Source organism: Anomaloglossus baeobatrachus, chromosome 10 (genome assembly GCF_048569485.1).
Source record: "Anomaloglossus baeobatrachus isolate aAnoBae1 chromosome 10, aAnoBae1.hap1, whole genome shotgun sequence".
In the NCBI taxonomy this organism is placed as follows: Eukaryota; Metazoa; Chordata; class Amphibia; order Anura; family Aromobatidae; genus Anomaloglossus; species Anomaloglossus baeobatrachus.
Window position 1 is genome coordinate 61,740,256 of NC_134362.1, and position 19,771 is coordinate 61,760,026.

The 19,771-nt window shown below is 43.6% G+C and overlaps 1 protein-coding gene across 1 annotated transcript in view; it reads left to right on the plus strand.

Annotated features, from left to right (window-relative positions):
* The window catches only part of CRACR2B (calcium release activated channel regulator 2B), a 103,193-nt gene that overhangs the window by 41,753 nt on the left and 41,669 nt on the right, over nucleotides 1–19,771 (plus strand). Inside the window, exons 2-4 of the mRNA XM_075326376.1 lie at nucleotides 5,977–6,212; nucleotides 10,526–10,637; nucleotides 12,069–12,231. Of these exons, the coding sequence (XP_075182491.1) occupies nucleotides 6,024–6,212; nucleotides 10,526–10,637; nucleotides 12,069–12,231 (464 nt within the window). The 5' untranslated portion in view covers nucleotides 5,977–6,023. The remainder of the gene's footprint in view (nucleotides 1–5,976; nucleotides 6,213–10,525; nucleotides 10,638–12,068; nucleotides 12,232–19,771) is intronic.

Below are 19,771 nucleotides of genomic sequence, written 5' to 3' on the forward strand. Positions count from 1 at the left end.
CATACCCGGACCTAACACGTTCTGAGCAGGTCCATATGACCCTACACATGGTAACTCTGCCACCAAATGTCTTGTATTTAACACCACGTCTGCTCCCCCTCCTTTCCAGTATCCTTGTACGATACCAAGCTGAAGTGCACATTAGTAACTTCTCCTCCTGAAACTGTTTCGTGGTGCTCATAGAATCCTAGAATGGTAGAGTTGGAAGGGACCTCAAGGGCCATCGGGTCCAAACACCAGCAAGTGCAATTTTTCCTCAATCCCAGCTATGTTTATCCAGCGTCCGATTTAAAGATTTCCATTGGAGAGCTCACTACTCCCCGATATTGTCAGAGATTGACAGTGCCATCATGTAAAGGCCCCGTCACACGCTACGATATATCTAACGATATGTCGTCGGGGTCATGGAATTCGTGACGCACATCCGGCATCGTTAGAGATGTCGTAGCGTGTAACACCTCCGAACGACTGTGAACGAGCAAAAATACTCATCTTATCGTTGCTCGTTGACACGTCGTTCATTTTCATAGTCGTTCCTCCTTCTGCGCGCTGGTTGTTCGTCGTTCGCGAGGCAGCACACATCGCTCCATGTGACTCCCCGGGAACGACAAACACGGCTTACCTGTGTCTCGCTGGCAATGCAGAAGGAAGGAGGTGGGCAGGATGTTACGTTTCGCTCATCTCCTCCCCTCCGCTTCTATTGGGCGGCCGCTGTGTGACGCCGAACGTCCCTCCCCTTCAGGAATAGGATGTTCGCCGCCCACAGCAACGTCGTGAGGTAGGTAAGTACGTGTGACAGGGGTAAAAGATTTTGTGCACCACGGGCAACTAATTGCCCGTGACGCACAAACGACGGGGGCGGGTGCGATCGCACGATATATCGACACATGTGACGGGGCCTTAAGACAACACTCCAGTTCTTTCCAACATAATGGCTGCACACAAACAAGTAAGGTGCAACATAAGAGAACTATGACTTGAGACAATGAGATGGATGGAAGTAAATAGGACTGCATTGTGGGACTCTAATCTTAATGGACTAGACACGAAACAAAAGGATTAAACAAAAGACATCAGAAAATGAAGTTGTTACATTGACGACATTATTGTCTCTTCCGATCCCCGTCCTCCCCTATTCATTAAAATTATGCCTGGCTCCTTAAAACCATGCAACCTTGGCAAGAAATTTTTATTACACCATAAAAATGAAGCAATTTTACAGATGGTGTTGATTAAAATCTTCAACTATCATATGTCCACACATACTGTACACGCCTACGTATCTTCATAGTAATGGACAGGTATGTGTAGGCGGATACTGCAGTCATACATCCTAGTATCTGTTTATTATTTTTCGGTTTTGGAAGTTTGGTTACAGTAGTTACAAGTGGTTGGGGATTGGTGGGAGTATGAATTCATAATCAGACTACACAGGACTTGTCTGTAGTCTGTTACCATGGTGACAGACCATAAAGGCATTTAATTTCCACTACTTTTACAGTGTTACTTCATTGTAAAATAATAAAAAAAGATTGGTTGCAAATGTGGACACACCCTTGACACTAACAGGTGTAAAAATGTTATGTTCCTGCCTTGCTGCCCACATCTGTAAACCATCTAACTGATTGCAAGGGGCGTAACGATCGCGGTCACAGAAAGTGCGACCGGGCCCTTCAGGAGGGGGGTCTGCTTATCTCATCTTCTACTTGAGCTGGACGTGTGTCTGAGGACGTACATTCAGCTGAGGTGTATTGCGGTGCAGAGTCCCGTCGAGTTCTTGCAGCACAGAAGACGCCGGACAATTGGGGGCCAGCAGCTGACATCGGATGCCTGGCATTGGCATCCCATGGCAGTGATGTCGTGTTGCCATGTCAGCTGCCTGCTATAATATATACCATGAAGGGTCCCAGGATGGGGGACATATATACTTGGAAGGGGCCCATGATAGTGAATTTATTACATAATGAAGGGGGAGGGCAAAACACATGTATTTATAAAATCTAGAATACTACAGGGACCCATACATCTGACCAATAAGCAGGGGAGGTCCCAATTGTGCATCGGGGCCCATCACCTTTTTCATGTTCATACAAGTCGTGGCCCAGGATGTCCTGGTTACTTAGCCATGCATGCTGGTTTCCACACCTTTGTGAATATTGATTGCGTGAGTCTTTAACAATGCAGTCTTTTTCCATTTTAGTGTTTAGAAAGTGACATCGAATGTTATTTTTGTGCACGACTTTCCGTGCTTAACTAAACAAGTTTACTATAGCCTTGTGCGTGTGGCATTACAAACTGTCCTCCTCATGGAGGATATGTCAGGTACAGCAAATATGCTATGCTTGACTACAGATTACATGCAAATCTGGAAGAATTGACCACAGTCATGCTCCGTTTTATTTGTTCTTTACACATTTTGCAGCAGTTTGTTTTAAGAAGGGATATAACGAAATGCTTGGGTCATCTTAAAAGTTCCTAATGTTAAAGAGAACCTGTCATCGGGATTTATTTTTTCTTTAGGATTTGAACCAGTATGAAATCTGGTGTGTGTCACTTCTTTCAGTGTTTTTTTGCAGCATTTTTCACTTATTCAAATGAATGGGGGGAAAAATGTAGTGAAAAAAGGCACAGATTTTTACATAGCATTTTTCTTTGCAAAAGATATATTTTTGCTGCAGATATGTCTGCACCAAAAAACACACTGTGTACACATAGCCTAAGGGTATGTGCACACATTGAGTATTTTAGTTTCAGAAATTTCAGCATCACTTGGTAGGAAAAAAAAAACGGTAGGCCTTTTTATGCCGCGTTTTTTCGATGTATTTTTTTTTTGCATGCGTTTTTCATTGCTTTCAATAGTGAAAAACAGGCAAAAATGCTGAAAGAATTGACCTGCTGTAATTATTTTCTCCACCAAATCTGCAAAGAAAAACAATAAATGTGCTCTACACTTCAGGATTCTCATTGACTTTGGCATAAGGGATTTGCTTGCAATTTTGTGACAACTGCACTATGAAAACGCACTGTGTGCACACAGATTAAATTATTTGGTGACCTCTTAGTTTGTTTAAAGGGTTTGTCACAGGCTGAACATTTTTTGGGCTCATGGAAAATGAAAAAAAAACAACAAAAAACATACAGGTAGTTAACTAATTATCAACTACCTAAAGCCCTTATTAGACTGGACAAAAATCAATCGTGATTCACAATATCTTTCTAAAGATAGCAATATTCGCAATGTGTAATAGCTGCTAACAATTGTAATATCGTTCGAGTCTCGAGAAACCAGACCTTTCAACTTGCTTAAAAATTATCGCTTGTCGGCATCAAGTATCTCAGTGAAATAAGTTGGTAAAAGCTGTAATACATGCTTTTGTGAACGACTAGCGACTTTCCATTGATCACTCCACCTATCTTTCGAGGGAACATTTGCTTTTGTAATAATGAGCTTGTATGCACGATAATGCCACGATAAGTATTTGCTCGACAATAGCTATCATTAAATAATCCTACAGTCTAGTAACACCATTACTGTTGTATTTGGTACCGGCTCAGAGCTCACCGCTCCTCCCAGCGATTCACCACCTCTGCGTCCACAGGGCAGCTCTTCTTCTTCCAGGTTGCTCTGTTGATGGCTGCCAACATCATACTGATCGACAGCCAGCTTCTTAAATTGTCAGCCGGCACCCCGCTGCTTAAATCAGCATTACATCAGCAGTCACACCCCATCAATAAAACAAAGAAGTCACTGCTCTGTCGATGTGTCATCAGCAGAAGCTGCCGTTTTCACCAGCAGGATCCGTCTGTGTCAAAACTGTGCCGGCAGAAATCTGCACTGGGCAGAACTGGCAGGTAGTTAGCAACTACCTGTCTGTTCTTCTGTAATGTGGCTCGAGGCAGTAGCCATGGTTAAAGTACTCGCTTTCCCCCCTCCAGTACCTTATTACAGAAATAAGGGGTTCTTGAGTGTGTGTGGTGGTTTTACTATTGTAGCCACCTTCACCTTTTGGGCCTGCCGCGCTCTGTCCGGCATCCAACCTTTTTATCCCCAGGATGAAGATGCCAGACAAGTGGGTAAAAAGAAAGTTCTCTATACTTGCCAATAAACTTAGGTACACAGGGCAACAGGCATTGTTCTTCAAGGACACTTCTCTATCGTACAGAGGCATATTCATCACGGTTACAGACGATGGCACTTATGAAAGTTATACAGGCAGAACAGATAAGGAGAACCTCCATCTTCCTGTTACAGGGCCACATAGGTCAATGTGTTCAACTGTGAACCCTTCACCCAGACTACTGGCTGTGATCCCTGACAAGAGCCACTCTTAGAGCCGCTACCCTCTTCAATTGTCCACAGCTGTACAGATCCTTTTAGTCTCTAAGGTCTCCCCACGTCTGGCCAACATTAGACTCGCTTCCCTTCCAAGTCTCTCTAGCAGATGTCTCCCACCTGCCTGTGTTCTGGATCTCTATCCCCACTTATGGTTTCTTTTTGCTGATCTTGTACTTGTCTGCTCTATAAAAGGTCCTCACTGCACACTAACCAAAGTCTTTCTCTGCACTCTAGCCCCTCTCACTAATCACAACTGTTAACTGTCTCTGACCCTGCATTCTGTTGCTGGGCAGACTTAACCTTTCACCCAGTTCGATGCAAATATTGTACAGAAACCTAATACATTTCACATTACATCAATACTATTGGTGTCTTCAGGGGAAAACTAATAAAAGCCTGTCCACCTCCTTACATTTTGTCCCATAGTAAAAAAAATTAATATAATCCTGGATAACCCCTAATAACTTTTAACCAATAATTTTGCACCATGTGGTTCCATTGCATCCCTGCACACTGATTTTATGGAACATAATTAACATAATTCAGAGGTAAAGCAACTGAATTATAAGACTTGCTGGAGGGGTTAAAAATGGTCTGTGTCGCCCATCGGACAGTCATTTACATGCAACGGGGGACAAAAAGTTAATTTGCTTAGGATTGTTAGGGTGCAGATGCCATAATAAAGACTTTTGGAAGGTCTTCATAGATAGATGTTAGTACTAAAAACAGTTTAGCGTATATCTAATACCTTTCCTAAAAAAGTGTTTCAACATGCGAATATAGAGACTGATCAGCTGAGATGTACTGACCGCACATATTTGAATCCTTTTAGATGCCAAACAGATCTCATTACTAAGGAGGTGGTTTTCATGCTTAACTTAAGATTCACAAAGAACCTCCCCGTGTTCCTGGCCGGTGTATTGTTCTGGGTAATGACAACTTGACCCAGAGCAATAAGCACCTACATTAGTGAAATCTTAGTTTTATTTGTTGCTGCCCCACCTCACTTTCCTAAGCACACACAAGACATTGTCACTGGACTCCAAGAGAAAACACACTTTAAAAAGCCGGTTGGGGCTGTGCGTCTTGGTTGACTAGGCTATGGTCACTCCACAGTTGCTTTGATCCCCGAGAGTGAAGAGTCTTTGCCTGTGTACACACACACACACACACACACACACACACACACACACCTGTCAGTCATGGGGAGTGGGGTGGAGAGAAACATCTTGGGATCGTCCTGGGACTAGTTCTCTGAGACGCAAAGTACCCGACCGGCTTTTCAAGGTATGTTTTCTCTGAAATTCTGCATTTTGGAATAAAATATACCTGACTGTGCAAGAACGCAACTAGTGTCTGATCCATGCTGTCCAAACTACGGATTTCAAGACTAGTTCCCTTTAAATGCATACATGGGGGTTTGCAGTTGAGTTTCATTAAAAATTCTGCAGGTTCTATGTTTCACTGTACATGGCAGGACATAGTTATGGCTATGAATCGGTCAGGGAGCTCGTCTTGATGGCAGGTCTGTGATGATTGTTGTTTTTCTCCAACCAGTAATTAAACTGATATTCGACTCATGAGTTCTTCTGTAGGACAGTAGATCACCTAAATATTACATTTTCTTGTGTTTTCTGCAGCTCTCCTTTGAAAATAACCGGTGGTCAAACCCTGCCACCCCCCAGACATGGAACAAAGGGGTACTTCTCCAAGGTGCTCTCCATGTCTTAGGGTAAGGAAAGGGTTAAAAGCTTCCAGACAGTCAACCCCTTCCCTTCTATCAAGAGATTCAAAGGAAATGATGGGAAAAGCTGAGGAACTCTTCCAACTTTGCGATAAGGAGGAAAAAGGGCTAATAACCAAACGAGATCTTCAGGTAGGTGAACCTTCAAAGCCCTAAGGAGCATTTACACTGGCCGATAAATTTTATTTTTATACCTCTTTGTATTCCAATTTTGTCTGTCTTGGTAAGAAAAAAAAATATATATATATATATATATGTATAATATATATATATATAATGTATGTATATATGTATGTATGTATATATGTATGTATGTATGTATGTATGTATGTATATATGTATATATATATATATATATATATATATATATAATATATGTATGTATGTGTGTATATAATATATATATATATATATATATATATAATGTGTATGTGTATATATGTGTATGTATATATATGTGTATGTATATATGTGTATATATATATGTATATATGTGTATATATATGTATATATGTGTATGTATATATGTGTGTATATATATGTATGTTATATAATTTATATATATATATATATATATATATATATATATATATATATATATATATATATATATATATATATATATATATATATATATATATATATATATATATATATATATATATATATATAAACATCACCTCAATGGGATTTTCCACTAAAATAATATTGATTATCCTTTATGACACTCATCAGCTGTTACCAAATCATTCTGTGTTCGGATGTAAATGGTGCACATAGCGGGGCAGCACATCTCCGTACATTGTTTACTGGCCGCTCCCAGGTGATGCAGATCGGCTTGTAGTGGAAAACCCCTTTAAGGCTATGTGCGCACTAGAAAATGGACTTTTCTTAAGAAAAATCCACACCCTCTGGCAGAATACCGCACTTGCGGCAAAAATGGCAGTAAAACCGCACCCGCGTTTTTGCCGCGTTTTTTCCGCGGGTTGGTCCCTGCGGTTTTTTATCATGATCTATGGAAAAAAACGCAGGTACCTGCAGAAAAGAAGTGACATGCTCATTAATTCCGCAGCGGAAATTCCGCGGGTAAATCCGCAGGTATAAAAGAACAGTGTGTGTACAGCATTTTTTTTTTTTGATACCCATAGGTTTTGCTGGGAAATTGACTGCAGAAATGTTAGACACATTTTCTGCAGCAAATCTGCGGTAAAATCCATGGTAAATTCGCACATGGCCTAAGGTTGGTTAATACCTTAAAGGTGTTTCCTCAAAGTGACTTTATCACCTCTCCACTAAAAAAAAAAGGTCCCATAATCCGGATCCTCCTTACTACAATTATAGATTAAATAGATATAACAAGAAAAGACAGAATGCAGGGCCATTACCAGCTAATTATAGGACTAAACCCAATACAATGTCATATCACAAAACAAAGAAGAACCAATGGGAATCATAGTCCAAATTAACAGAGGAATAATAAGTCATAGACTAATTACTTGCAAAAATATAAAAGTTTTTTATTACAAAATTACTTTACAGCAATAATTAGATCATATTAAATAATTAATATACACATAATACAACAAGTTTTACAAAAAAGAGTTGGTCCTGATGGTAAAATACAGAGGTTCAACAACACCAAAATGAGGGTGAGATTAGAGGTCCAATATCCCTATACACCATGGCCCCCCGAGGAAGCTAACGAAACGTGCGCGTCGGGGCACATTTTTTCAAACTGGCATCCACACCATTATAAGTAAGTGAGTACTACCGGTGACTCACGCGATATTGGATTTGGGGCATTTATATCTTTTTATTGCTGAAATGATCAGTTGATCTACCTTATAGCCCCAGTCTTTTGGTAGTATCTAGGTCCACCCCTCTACGTTTGTATGTTTTTACAGGCACTTTGGCTTCTGATGCAGTTTCCATACACCTGCATGTTTGTTGATTGCTTTTACTAGCATATGTGAATTTCCTGCGGTGTGCTTAATATATAGGGATATTGGACCTCTAATCTCACCCCCATTTTGATGTTGGTTGGACCTCTGTATTTTACCATCAGGACCCCCTCTTTTTTTTATAAAACCTGTTGTATTATGTGTATATTAATTATTTAATATGATCTAACTCTTGCCGTAAGGTAATTTTGTAATACACTTTTATATTTTTGCAAGTAATCAGTCTATGACTTATTATTTCTCTGTTAATTTGGACTATGATTCCCATTGGTTCTTCTTTGTTTTGTGATATAGATTAAATGGAGTAGCATTATCACGCACGGACATAGCCGCTCCATTGTATATGTCTATAGGACCGATGGGAAGCGCTGAGCATTGTACTCCCCCTAGTGATCAGACATTTCTCATCTTACAGCTTTCCTTTTTATGTTTTCATGATGATTGGGCTTTTTATTAATCATTTGTACTTTTAAGCATTTACTTTTTTAGTGTTAGATTTAGCTTATTTTTCTATTTTCATATCACATTTATTTTCATACATAACATTGCCTAATTGAGGAAATTGGATCTGATGTTGGGCTTTAGATATGGTCTCGGACATTTCAGGGGATCTGTTAACCCCTCATTACATAGTTCTCCTTTAAGGAAGAGTATGTTCACATATAGCTGAAAGGCCCCTTTCCAGCAGGAGAGGGCTGTGCTTTGCCATTATGGTGGGTATATGCATCTATTGTAATGTACTTACATAATCCACTTGATTGCTTTTGCTTAACTCCTCGTATGTTGTATTATATTATAATGTAACTTTACAATACTTATTATATAATGTAATATCTATGACTCCTGTCCTCTCCTGTTGGACTTGCCACCATTTCATTGTTGTCTGTCGTCCTCCCCCTTGACCTGTTGACCTGTTGGTTTTTTTTAATCAATAAAGGTCATTATTATTTGAGACTTTTTTGAGCATTTTTTCCTTTTCTTTTGATGTTTGTTACTTTGCTGCCTTACAGTAGTCCTTCCAATACCATATTGACCATATTTAAATATCTATTATTTATTAATTTGCAATACCTGTCTATATACAAAGTTTCAGATATTATAGATCTTTTTTCAGGGAGTCATATTTTATGTACTTTGGCTGCCCCTGAAAAGACAGTGGTTAATATTTATAGGCATTACATAACTCTTTAGGTGGCTATAGGCATATAGGCCGACCAAAGCCTACCCAGACCCTGGCCAAGAGGGCACAGTAACTACATTCCAGTAGAGGCTTTAACTCCTAACATACCAGCCACCTCTCTCGCCTCTTGCTTTCTATATGCAGTTAGCTGGTCACCTCTACCCCCTCCCTCTCAGCTCCTGACAAGCTGCTGTTATCAATCTTGCAAAATAACCTGCCCAGCATCATCAGCTTCTCCCAGAGCAGATTTGCTAATCATGGCTCTCACTGTCTGGAGCTGTGGGACCTGTTATCTTTTATATGTAAATATAGAACAAAAATAATGAAAAAGATCCTTAGGGATCGAAACGTTACTGACATACTTTATGGACCAATAAAGGTCTGAATGTTTCACTAACCATGGAGTGTTACTTTCATTATTTTTGTTCTATGCATTTGTAATGGAATAGCTGCCTTGACGTCTCTGCACCAATAATGTGTGGATTTATCAGTGCTGCTCACATTTTCGTATCCTATATGTAAATATAGTGATAGCTATGTACACCCCATAAGAATCCACTAATAGCTGAATGTGTTATAGCAGAGCCCGCCCCACCAGAGACTAGGAAGTGAGAGGACTGCATAGCTCTGAACTGCTCAAGAGACAACATGTGAATAATCCTTTACAAAGCGGGCATGGGTTGTTAATTTTTCTTTTATATATACTAATAGACATAATTGCCTCCTGTCAGCCTCTTGGATTAAGCTTGGGTCTTCGGTGATCGGAGCTGGCTCCAGAAGCAGTGTCTATGCCGCCCAGATGCTACAAGACATCTAAAGCCTATGATTGGCTCTGATTCCTTTCAAGTGGCATTAAATAGTCTCAAATTGTAAGGAAAAATAATTGGTTATTTTGGCTCTGTGATTTGCCGCATCGGCCACAAAGATATGGATCAGCACATCATTGAATGTTTCTCTGATGACTTACTAGTCCAGTCACTGGTGAGGCATCTGTGGCCCTACACCTTCCACTCAACAGTGATTGCTTCTAGAGTAGTCACCGAGCATCATTGTGGCCTGAACTGCAACCCAAGAGGTGACTAGTGGTAAATAGGGCTTTTATTTTATATCAACCCATGTCACAAACAAAAAAAATATTAACGCTAGATAACCAGTTTAAGTGCTGCCAAAGGTAATGGGTGCCAGCTTATCCCTGTGCATGGTCAATCCTATGCAAGAGTGCGCTGCAGAAACAGGTGGGCAAGTTTCATGAATATACTGCTGACTTGTAACTGATTTATGTTGTTTTTTTTTCTTTGTTTTAGCGGCTGCAGAATGAGCTTCCTTTAACGCCAGAACAATTAGAAGCTGTATTTGAAAGCCTGGACCAAAGCAATAATGGCTACCTCACTCCTGTGGAGTTCAGCATGGGCCTCGGTAACCACTTATTCAGCTTTGTCATTTTGTTGTGGGGACTCAAATGATGGTTCATGTATGATTTTTCTTTTTCAAAACAGAAAAGGGAATGATTAAAGCACAAAATGACGGTTCAAACCAAGCAGAAACTCGCAATGATCCCTTGGCCTAACAGTTCGGTGCAACTTCCCATCTACTTGCTTGGCACCGGTTTCCATTTCTCTTGAATGATCACTCTGGCTTTACAGGAGCAAAGATGTACAAGTAGGTGGGAAGGGGCACTGAACTATTTGGCCACGACAAGGGTTAAGCAAGAGATTGTGCCTGGTTTGAACAGTCATTTTGTACTGCCACGACTCCCTAAACTGGCAATATGAGATGTTAGCCCAAATTAATGACCGGTTGTAGAGGTAACAAAGGCAACCGGGCACTAACGCCCATGGGTTACAATATATAAAAGAGTAGAGCCATATTTGTGGTTAGGTAGATGGCCCAAATGTACCTTTTGTATTAATGTCTTGGGACATCGGGCACCTTTCATGTAGATTGATTATCACTGGCAAATATTTACAATTCCTTCCTCAACTACTTCCTGGCATGGTGTTTTTTCGAGGCGTTAAATCCTGTGACACCAAAAACCGCCATGTAATAGGACCTATTACCCCCCAATAAATGAGCTAATTAAGGGAAGGTCTCCTTTAAAGGCAGAACATACGGTATTATTGGTCACTTGCACCTTGCTTGTCCAGAAGACAATAGAAGGGCAAAGGAATGAATATTGAAACTTTCCATACTCTTGAGTGCTTAGAAAACAAGTTGGAAATTATAGGCAGATCAGTAGTTAGCACTGGGGACCTGGGTTCAAAACCTACCATGGACGACATCTGCAAGGAGTTTGTATGTTCTCCCCATGTTTGCTGGGTTTCCTCCGGGTTCTCCAGTTTCCTCCCACACTCCAAGGACTCAGGTTGCGCTAACACGGATGCCTCCTATCTGTCCACATTTGAATGAAATGAAACGCTATGGAGGAGGCCCAGGAGGACCCCACTGCTGACAGCTAAACGTAAAAAGCTAAACTGCAGGTTGCCAAATATACGCAATTCAAAATCCTTCTGGGAAATGGCTGATTTGTCGAAAGCTGAATTTTACAGAGGAATACACAGGATGAATAGAAGAGAAGAAATCTTGGTATTTCATATACGTTCTATCAACAAAATTCAAGATACGTAGAAGACCCTTAATCGTCCACCTTTGGAATTCCCCCACATCTCGTAAAAAAATACATTTGACATAAAAACCTGATTTAAATATTAGTAGATTTTCTGCTGAGCGATTCCGGTTAAGTCTTCCATGCAGAAACTACTGTTGATTAGCTTTGCTTTTTTGTTCATTCATTATATAAATCATGAATAGACCCTTAAAAAGCTTATGTTTTTGTTATATTTTTTTTAGGTAAGTTATTAGGCGTTAATATTGCAAATGGCGAGGAAGATGGTGACAGGCAGATAATGGAGGAAACCTTCCAATCCGGATGGTCAGATGAAGATGATGACACAGAGGACATGCTGTTCTGTGCCACCATGGAACAGTTGGGGGCTACCAGAGTTGTCGAAGAGTAGGTCACGTTGCATTTGTAATTTCTAAACAAACAATTTCTAACTCGAGGACAGAGGGATTTAAAGTAAATTCTATTACACTATCAATCCATATCTCAACTAGCAAACCAGGTGCAAAAATACCCTGAAACGGCTCTTGGGCACATAAGCCTCTTTTACCTCTGTTTTCAATCATCTGGAAGAGAGCTAGTTTGGCTAACTTTTCTCCCGTGGAGCATTTCCTGGAAATAAGTCTCCTTTGACCCCGGGGGCGCTCATAATATTGGTGTAAGCATTCAGCCGCCTTGGTGCCCAAGAGTTAAGGAGGCCCCTGCGACCTCCAATGCAGACATAAAAAGGGGTAAACATTCAATATTTACATCCAGAGGTTAAAAACCTCTTCATCAGGTTCACAAAAAAACATGAAAAATAACCCATGGAAAAAAACAAACTTTTTTTTTTTTCAAATCCGCCATGTTACTTTGTGGCAGTAACTCCGGAATGTTTCGACATATCCCATTGACTGTTGTTGCTTTTTTGTGACACATTGTACTTTATGGTAAATTTAGGTCACTGTTTTTTTTTTATATCAGAAATTTTACATAAATGTAAAAAAAAAAAAAAAGAATTGACTCTTTGTCTATCTTATATCAACTTCATTTGGCACAGCAATCTTTCAAGAAAATTTGCAAAACTTTTTTTTTTCTAGGGACATACTCAGTTTTGTAGTGCCTTTTAGGGGAGACTATATATATATATATATATATATATATATATATATATATATATATATATATATATATATAATATTAATTATACCGTGTTTTTCCAAAAATAAGACCTCCCCCAAAAATAAGCCCTAGCAGGGATTTTCAGCATTTTCGGAGAAAGGCTTAAATATAAGCCCTCCCCCGAAAATAAGCCCTAGTCCCGGATCAATAATGAAGTGTCCGTGCAGCTAAGAAAGATACAAATACTGCAGGACACTTCATTATACAGAGCGGCACCCGGCAATTACACTCACCCAACACTGAGCGGCAGGTCCTGCAGTGATCGCACACATCAGCTCTCTCACACACACGCACACAATCAGATCTCACACACACACACCAGATCTCACACACAAACATCAGATCGCACACATAATCAGATCGCACACACAAACATCGGCTCACACGCAAACAACAAATCACACACACACACACACACACACACACACACACACACACAAACATCGGATCACATACACACTCACCTCATCCAGTGACACCGATCTCTTCTCGCCGGGAGAATCCTGAGAGGCAGTGCAGTGGAGCGCAACGAACAGGACCTGCGGCCGGACACGTGACTTGCTTCATTCTCTGCTGCTGTAAGTGCTGGCTGTGATGTGATGTGTGTGTCTGCAATCGGCTGTGTGTGTGTGTCTGCGAACGGCTGTGTTTTTCTGCGTTCGGATGTGTGTATCTGTGATGGCTGTGTGTGATCGGCTGTGTGTATCTGTGATGGCTGTGTGTATCTGTGATCGGCTGTGTGTATCTGTGATCGGCTGTGTGTGCCTGCGATCTGCTGTGTGTGATCTGCTGTGTATATCTGTGATCTGCTGTGTGTGTCTGGGATCTTCTGTGTGTGTCTGGGATCTTCTGTGTGTGTCTGGGATCTTCTGTGTGTCAGCGTGTCAGCTAGCAGCAGGGTAGGACGGCGTGCAGCACCGACAGGAGATCACAGGAGGACCTGGGAGCCACGCAGACGTCCTGGTCTGGTGAGCAGGGGCGGACTGGGCTGTCTGGGGCCCACCAGGAGAATTGACTACAGGGGCCCACCCTACAGCTAAATATAAACACCCATTAGCGTTATCCCCATTATTGTGTTGCTTTGACTGTATACACAGACGACTCCTGCACATCTATATTGTGCACCATAACTGGGATGTACAATTAGTCGTTTGCAGTAATGGGGTATTTGGTGAAAACAAGTTATCACCGATCCACAGGGTAGGTTGGTGATAACTTATTGATCGGTGGAACCAGACCAGTGGAAACCGCACCGATCGGAAGATTGGGGAACTTTTTGCAGCAGCAGGTGGGGTGTGTGACTGCAGCTCAGTTCATCATCTGTGGGGTGGGATGTGTGACCACAGTTCCATTCATCCTCTGTGGGGTGGGATGTGTGACCGCAGTTCCATTCATCCTCTGTGGGGTGAGGTGTGTGACAGCAGCTCCATTTAATCCTCTGTGGGGTGGGATGTGTGACCGCAGCTCCATTCATCCTCTGTGGAGCAGCCAGATAATAACAAGCACAGCGCTCGCAGCCACAGAGGGAATTAATGGATCAGGGGTCGAGTCGGACACGAGCTCCAGTGTAATGGGGGATAAAAGTTGCACGATCGGTGCAGGTCCCAGCAATCGGTCCATACAGATGAATAAGTATTCACTTATCTTTAGGCCACGTTCACACACTTTTTCTCTGATTTTACTGCTCCTGGTTTTGGCTTCAAATACTGAGGTAAAAAAACCTCACTCAATACTCAGTGTGTGAATGTGGCCTTAGTAAAGGTGATTACTTGTTTTCACTGGAGAACCTCTGTAAGTGCATATTTACTGCAGTGTAATAGTCACAGGACAGGGAGGGGAGGGGTTAAATGTTTAAGTATTTAATTTCTACTGGAAAAAATCTCCCCCTTATAGAGAGAAAAAGTGACCTCCATACACAACACAATCCACTATATCAAAATCAATAATACCATATACAAGGGGGAAATACCGCCACACCGCAACCAGACAACATATTACCACCACATAGTGACCAAATACAACCACATACAAGGGATAAATACCGCCACACAGTGATCAGACAACATATTACCACCAAACAGTGACCAAATACAGCCACATACAAGGGACAAGGGAGAAATACCACCACACCGTGACCAAACCACATACAAGGGAGAAATTCCGTGAATGACTTGCCAGTGACGTCTCTAGCTGACTTTATTCATCTTCGCTTTTTCTCTTCATCCGGCGCTGACCGTCATCACTTCTTCCTGCCATGACGCGACTCTGCAGAAAATAACAGTCACCTATAGCCGATCACTCCCAGGGCACATTCCTCACTATTTCCCCAATTTCTACACCACGTCAGTCTCTTGTTCCCCCATTGAAGAAAAAACAAAAAGCCAGCACTAAATGTGCACTTCAGCACTAACAATTCCAAACTGTACTTATTATAAAAATTTTGAGATTTTTGGCAAAAAATTGCAATTTCTTGAGCTGCCTCGCCACGTCACGGCAAATCTCATTTGGGGCAGTCCTACACTAAAATATTTTTATAAAATGTGCCATACGGCCTCACATATGAATAGTAGAACTGCTCTTAGCAGCACTCACCTGGTCTATTTCAATCCCGTACCCATGACTGAGTCATGGCTGTTAGTGCTGAAGTGCACATTTAGTGCTGGCTTTTTGTTTTTTCTTCATTGAATTGGTCGGTGGCTGACCCCCACCTTGCTATGCACCCCAATTTGGGATGTATTCCATCTGTCTAGATTTTGGCGGTTGGTGACTGTTCACATTCAGTCATCAGGCCCTGTCCACAGGCTATTTACTTCATGCAGCATTTGCTTGGACCTGTCCCGCCCACAGCCATGACTCAGTCATGGGTACGGGATTGAAATAGACCAGGTGAGTGCTGCTAAGAGCAGTTCTACTATTCATATGTGAGGCCGTATGGCACATTTTATAAAAATGTTTTAGTGTAGGACTGCCTCAAATGAGATTTGCCTTGACGTGGCGGGGTAGCTCAAGAAATTGCAATTTTTTGCCAAAAATCTCAAAATGTTTATAATAAGTACAGTTTGGAATGTTTAGTTGCTGAAGTGCACATTTAGTGCTGGCTTCTTGTTCCCCCATTGGAGACAGTATCCTCAAAATTAACTTATATTTCATCAGTAATAATGTCCCCTAATTTGCCCCTACAGTAATTATGCCCCACGTCCCACCATAAACCAATAATGTATGTCCCTCATTCTGGCCCCATATAGTAATTATGTCCCTCATCCTGGCCCCTTTTATTTAATAATGTCCGGGGAAACAAGTGGAATCAGAAGGGGTTGTTAATTGCTTTCTGCACAAAATATCACCACACAATCCTGCTCTCCAAAATAACCCCACAAAGTGCCCCTTTCCAAAATGTCCCCCCAAAAATTTCCCTTTCTATAATATCTCCCCCAACTACATCCCTGTATAAATCCCCCCCTCCTCATTATACTATGCTGCCTTCCAAAATCTTTGATGCCTCATAATGTCCCCCATTGCCCTATAATGTTCCAATTTCTTTCACAACGTCCCCCACTGACCTATAATGCCCCAATTTGCTTCATAATGGCCCCCATTGCCCTATAATGTCCTTCCACTGCCCTATTATGTCCCCCGCTGCCCTATTATGTCCCCCGCTGCCCTATTATGTCCCCCACTGCCCCATAATATGCTCCATAAAGTCCCCCACTGCTTCTTAATGCCAGTTGTAAAATAACACCTCTCCTCCCCCACCCGCAGCCACTCATATAAAAGTACATCTTCGGCTCCTCTGGAGCGCTTACCTGTGCCTGCGCGTCCTCCTCATCATCCCTGCAGCTGCGGCCCTGGTGATGATGATGTCAGTGCAGGACTGAGGCGCGCTCCTCTGCAGCCCTGGCGATGACGGTACGTTGCGGGGCTGAGCAGAGCTGCTCTCCCTCCTGTCACCGGCTGCACTGTACAAATGTATTGCGCGCCTGAAAGACGCGCATACATCTGAATACCAGCGCGGTCGGTGCAGGCCTGGGGACTCCCGCAGTGCACCGCTAGGACTCACATGACACATGTGATGTCACTAAAGGTCCTGCAACTGCGAAAACGTCAGTGATCATACAGAACTTGTACGATCACTGAAGTTTACGATTGAAAGGCTGGGGGCCGGGGCCCACTCAGGCCTGTGCATGGGCGTACCCAGGATCAAAACTGGGGGGGGCAAGCCATGGTCGTTCACATTGTAAAATATTAGAACAGAAAAGGTGAATGAAACGAAAATTTTGAGAATTAAATGACACACACACACACACACACACTACACTACACTACACTACACTACACTACACTACACTACAATACATCCCCCCCCCCATCACCCACTACATACACACACACACACACAAATACCATGCACCCCCCATTACCATGTCCCCACGCACACAAAATACAATGCACCCCCGATCACCCCTTACACACACACACACACACTACAATGCACCCCCATTACACACACACACACACTACAATGCACCCCCATTACACACACACACACACTACAATGCACCCCCATTACACACACACACACAATACAATGCACCCCCCATCACCCCCTACGCACACACAATGCACCCCCGATCACCCCCTACACATACACAATGCACCCCCGATCACCCCTTACACACACACACACACACACACACACACACACACACACACACACACACACACACACACACACTACAATGCACCCCCATAACACACATACACTCACACACAATACACGCTCCATTACCCCCCCCCACACACACAATACATCCCCCCATCACCCGCTACACACACAAATACAATGCACCCCCCATCACCCCCTACACACACACCCCACAATACAATGCACCCCCACTACTCCACACACACACACACACACACACACACACACACACACACTGCACCCCCATTACTCCCTACACACACAATGCACAGTCCATCAGCCCCTACACACACACACACACACACACACACACAATCCGCATCACCCCACACACATACACACACAATGCACCCCCCATCACACCCTAAACACAATACAATGCATCACCCCCTACACACACACACTACAATGCACCCCCATTACACACACACAATACAATGCACCCCCCCATCACCCCCTACGCACACACAATGCACCCCCCATCACCCCCTACGCACACACAATGCACCCCCGATCACCCCCTACACACACACTACAATGCACCCCCATTACCCTCACACACACACACACACACACACACACACACACACACACACACACACACTACACGCTCCATCACCCCCCCCCACACACACAATACATCCCCCCATCACCCACTACATATACATATACACACACACACACACACACACACAATGCATCCCCCATCACACCCTACACACACACACAAATACCATCTCCCCACGCACACAATACAATGCACCCCCATTACCCATACACACACACACACACACACGCTACGCGCTCCATTACCCCCACACACACAATACATCCCCCATCACCCCCTACACACACACCCACAATACAATGCACCCCCACTACTCCCTACACACACAATGCACCCCCATTACTCCCTACACACACACCCACAATGCACCGTCCATCAGCCCCTACACACACACACACACACACACACACACACACACACACACACACACACACACACACACACACACACACACACACACACACTACAGAGCACCCTCCATTACCCCCTCCCCAGACATAAAACATTGCACCCCACATCACCACCCCCTGCAGACACAAATTACACTGCCCCATCACTACACACTCCTGCCTCCCCCCCTCCCTCGGAATACAGTACTCCTCCTCTGCCTGTCACAAAGCTGTGTCTCCTTCAGATGTTCCCCGTTGTGTCCTCAGCCCCTCCCCACACATCTCCATTAATTACACCTGTCTCTTCGGCTCCTCCATGGAGCGCTCGCTTCCTGATGTATCCAGTGTGGCGCCCGCAGCACTGTGATGACGTCAGCAATGCGCTGATCTCATCACGTTGCTGCACGTCGGGGGCGGGGCCCAGTCCCGGCGCACTGTTCAAATGTATTTACGTCTGAAAGACGCAAATACATTTGAATAGGAAGAAGCTGCGGTCACCGGTACCGGCGCGCTCCTCTGCACTGTGTGCATGTCGGCCACACAGCAGGGCCGGAACAGCACAGCGCGCTGCCTCCTGCTAGTGTGCCCGGCATGCACACGCTGATGAGGAACGCGCCGGGGGCTGCAGATACAGGCAGGTGACTGGTAAGAAGAGCAGCCCCCGCACATACCCCCGGGGCCCCTGCTCGCTCCCCGGGGCTCCCGCACACCCCCCCAGGCCCCCGCCTTCTATACTTACGCGCTGGTGCTCCGGCAGCCTGGCCTGGGGCGACGCCGGGTCCGTCCTCCGCCGCGCGATGGTGCCAGCACCTGCACAGGAAGGAAGCAGTCATCGCTCTGAGACTGCCTCCTCCTGCAGTGTCGCTGCGCAGATGAGTCAGAGCCGCGCGGCACTGACAGTGACAGCAGGCAGAGCAGGAGATCGCTCTTCCTGCTTGCCGCTGCAGAGGGAATGGGATTGTCACTAATCATATCGGCAATGTGCCGATATAACTAGTGAAATTACCGGCCGGGGGAGAGGGGCCCTCTCACACATATCCATAGGGGCCCAGGGGGGGTAGGGGGGCGGGGCATAGGGGGCGTGGCCATCAATAGCAGGGGCCCACCGGG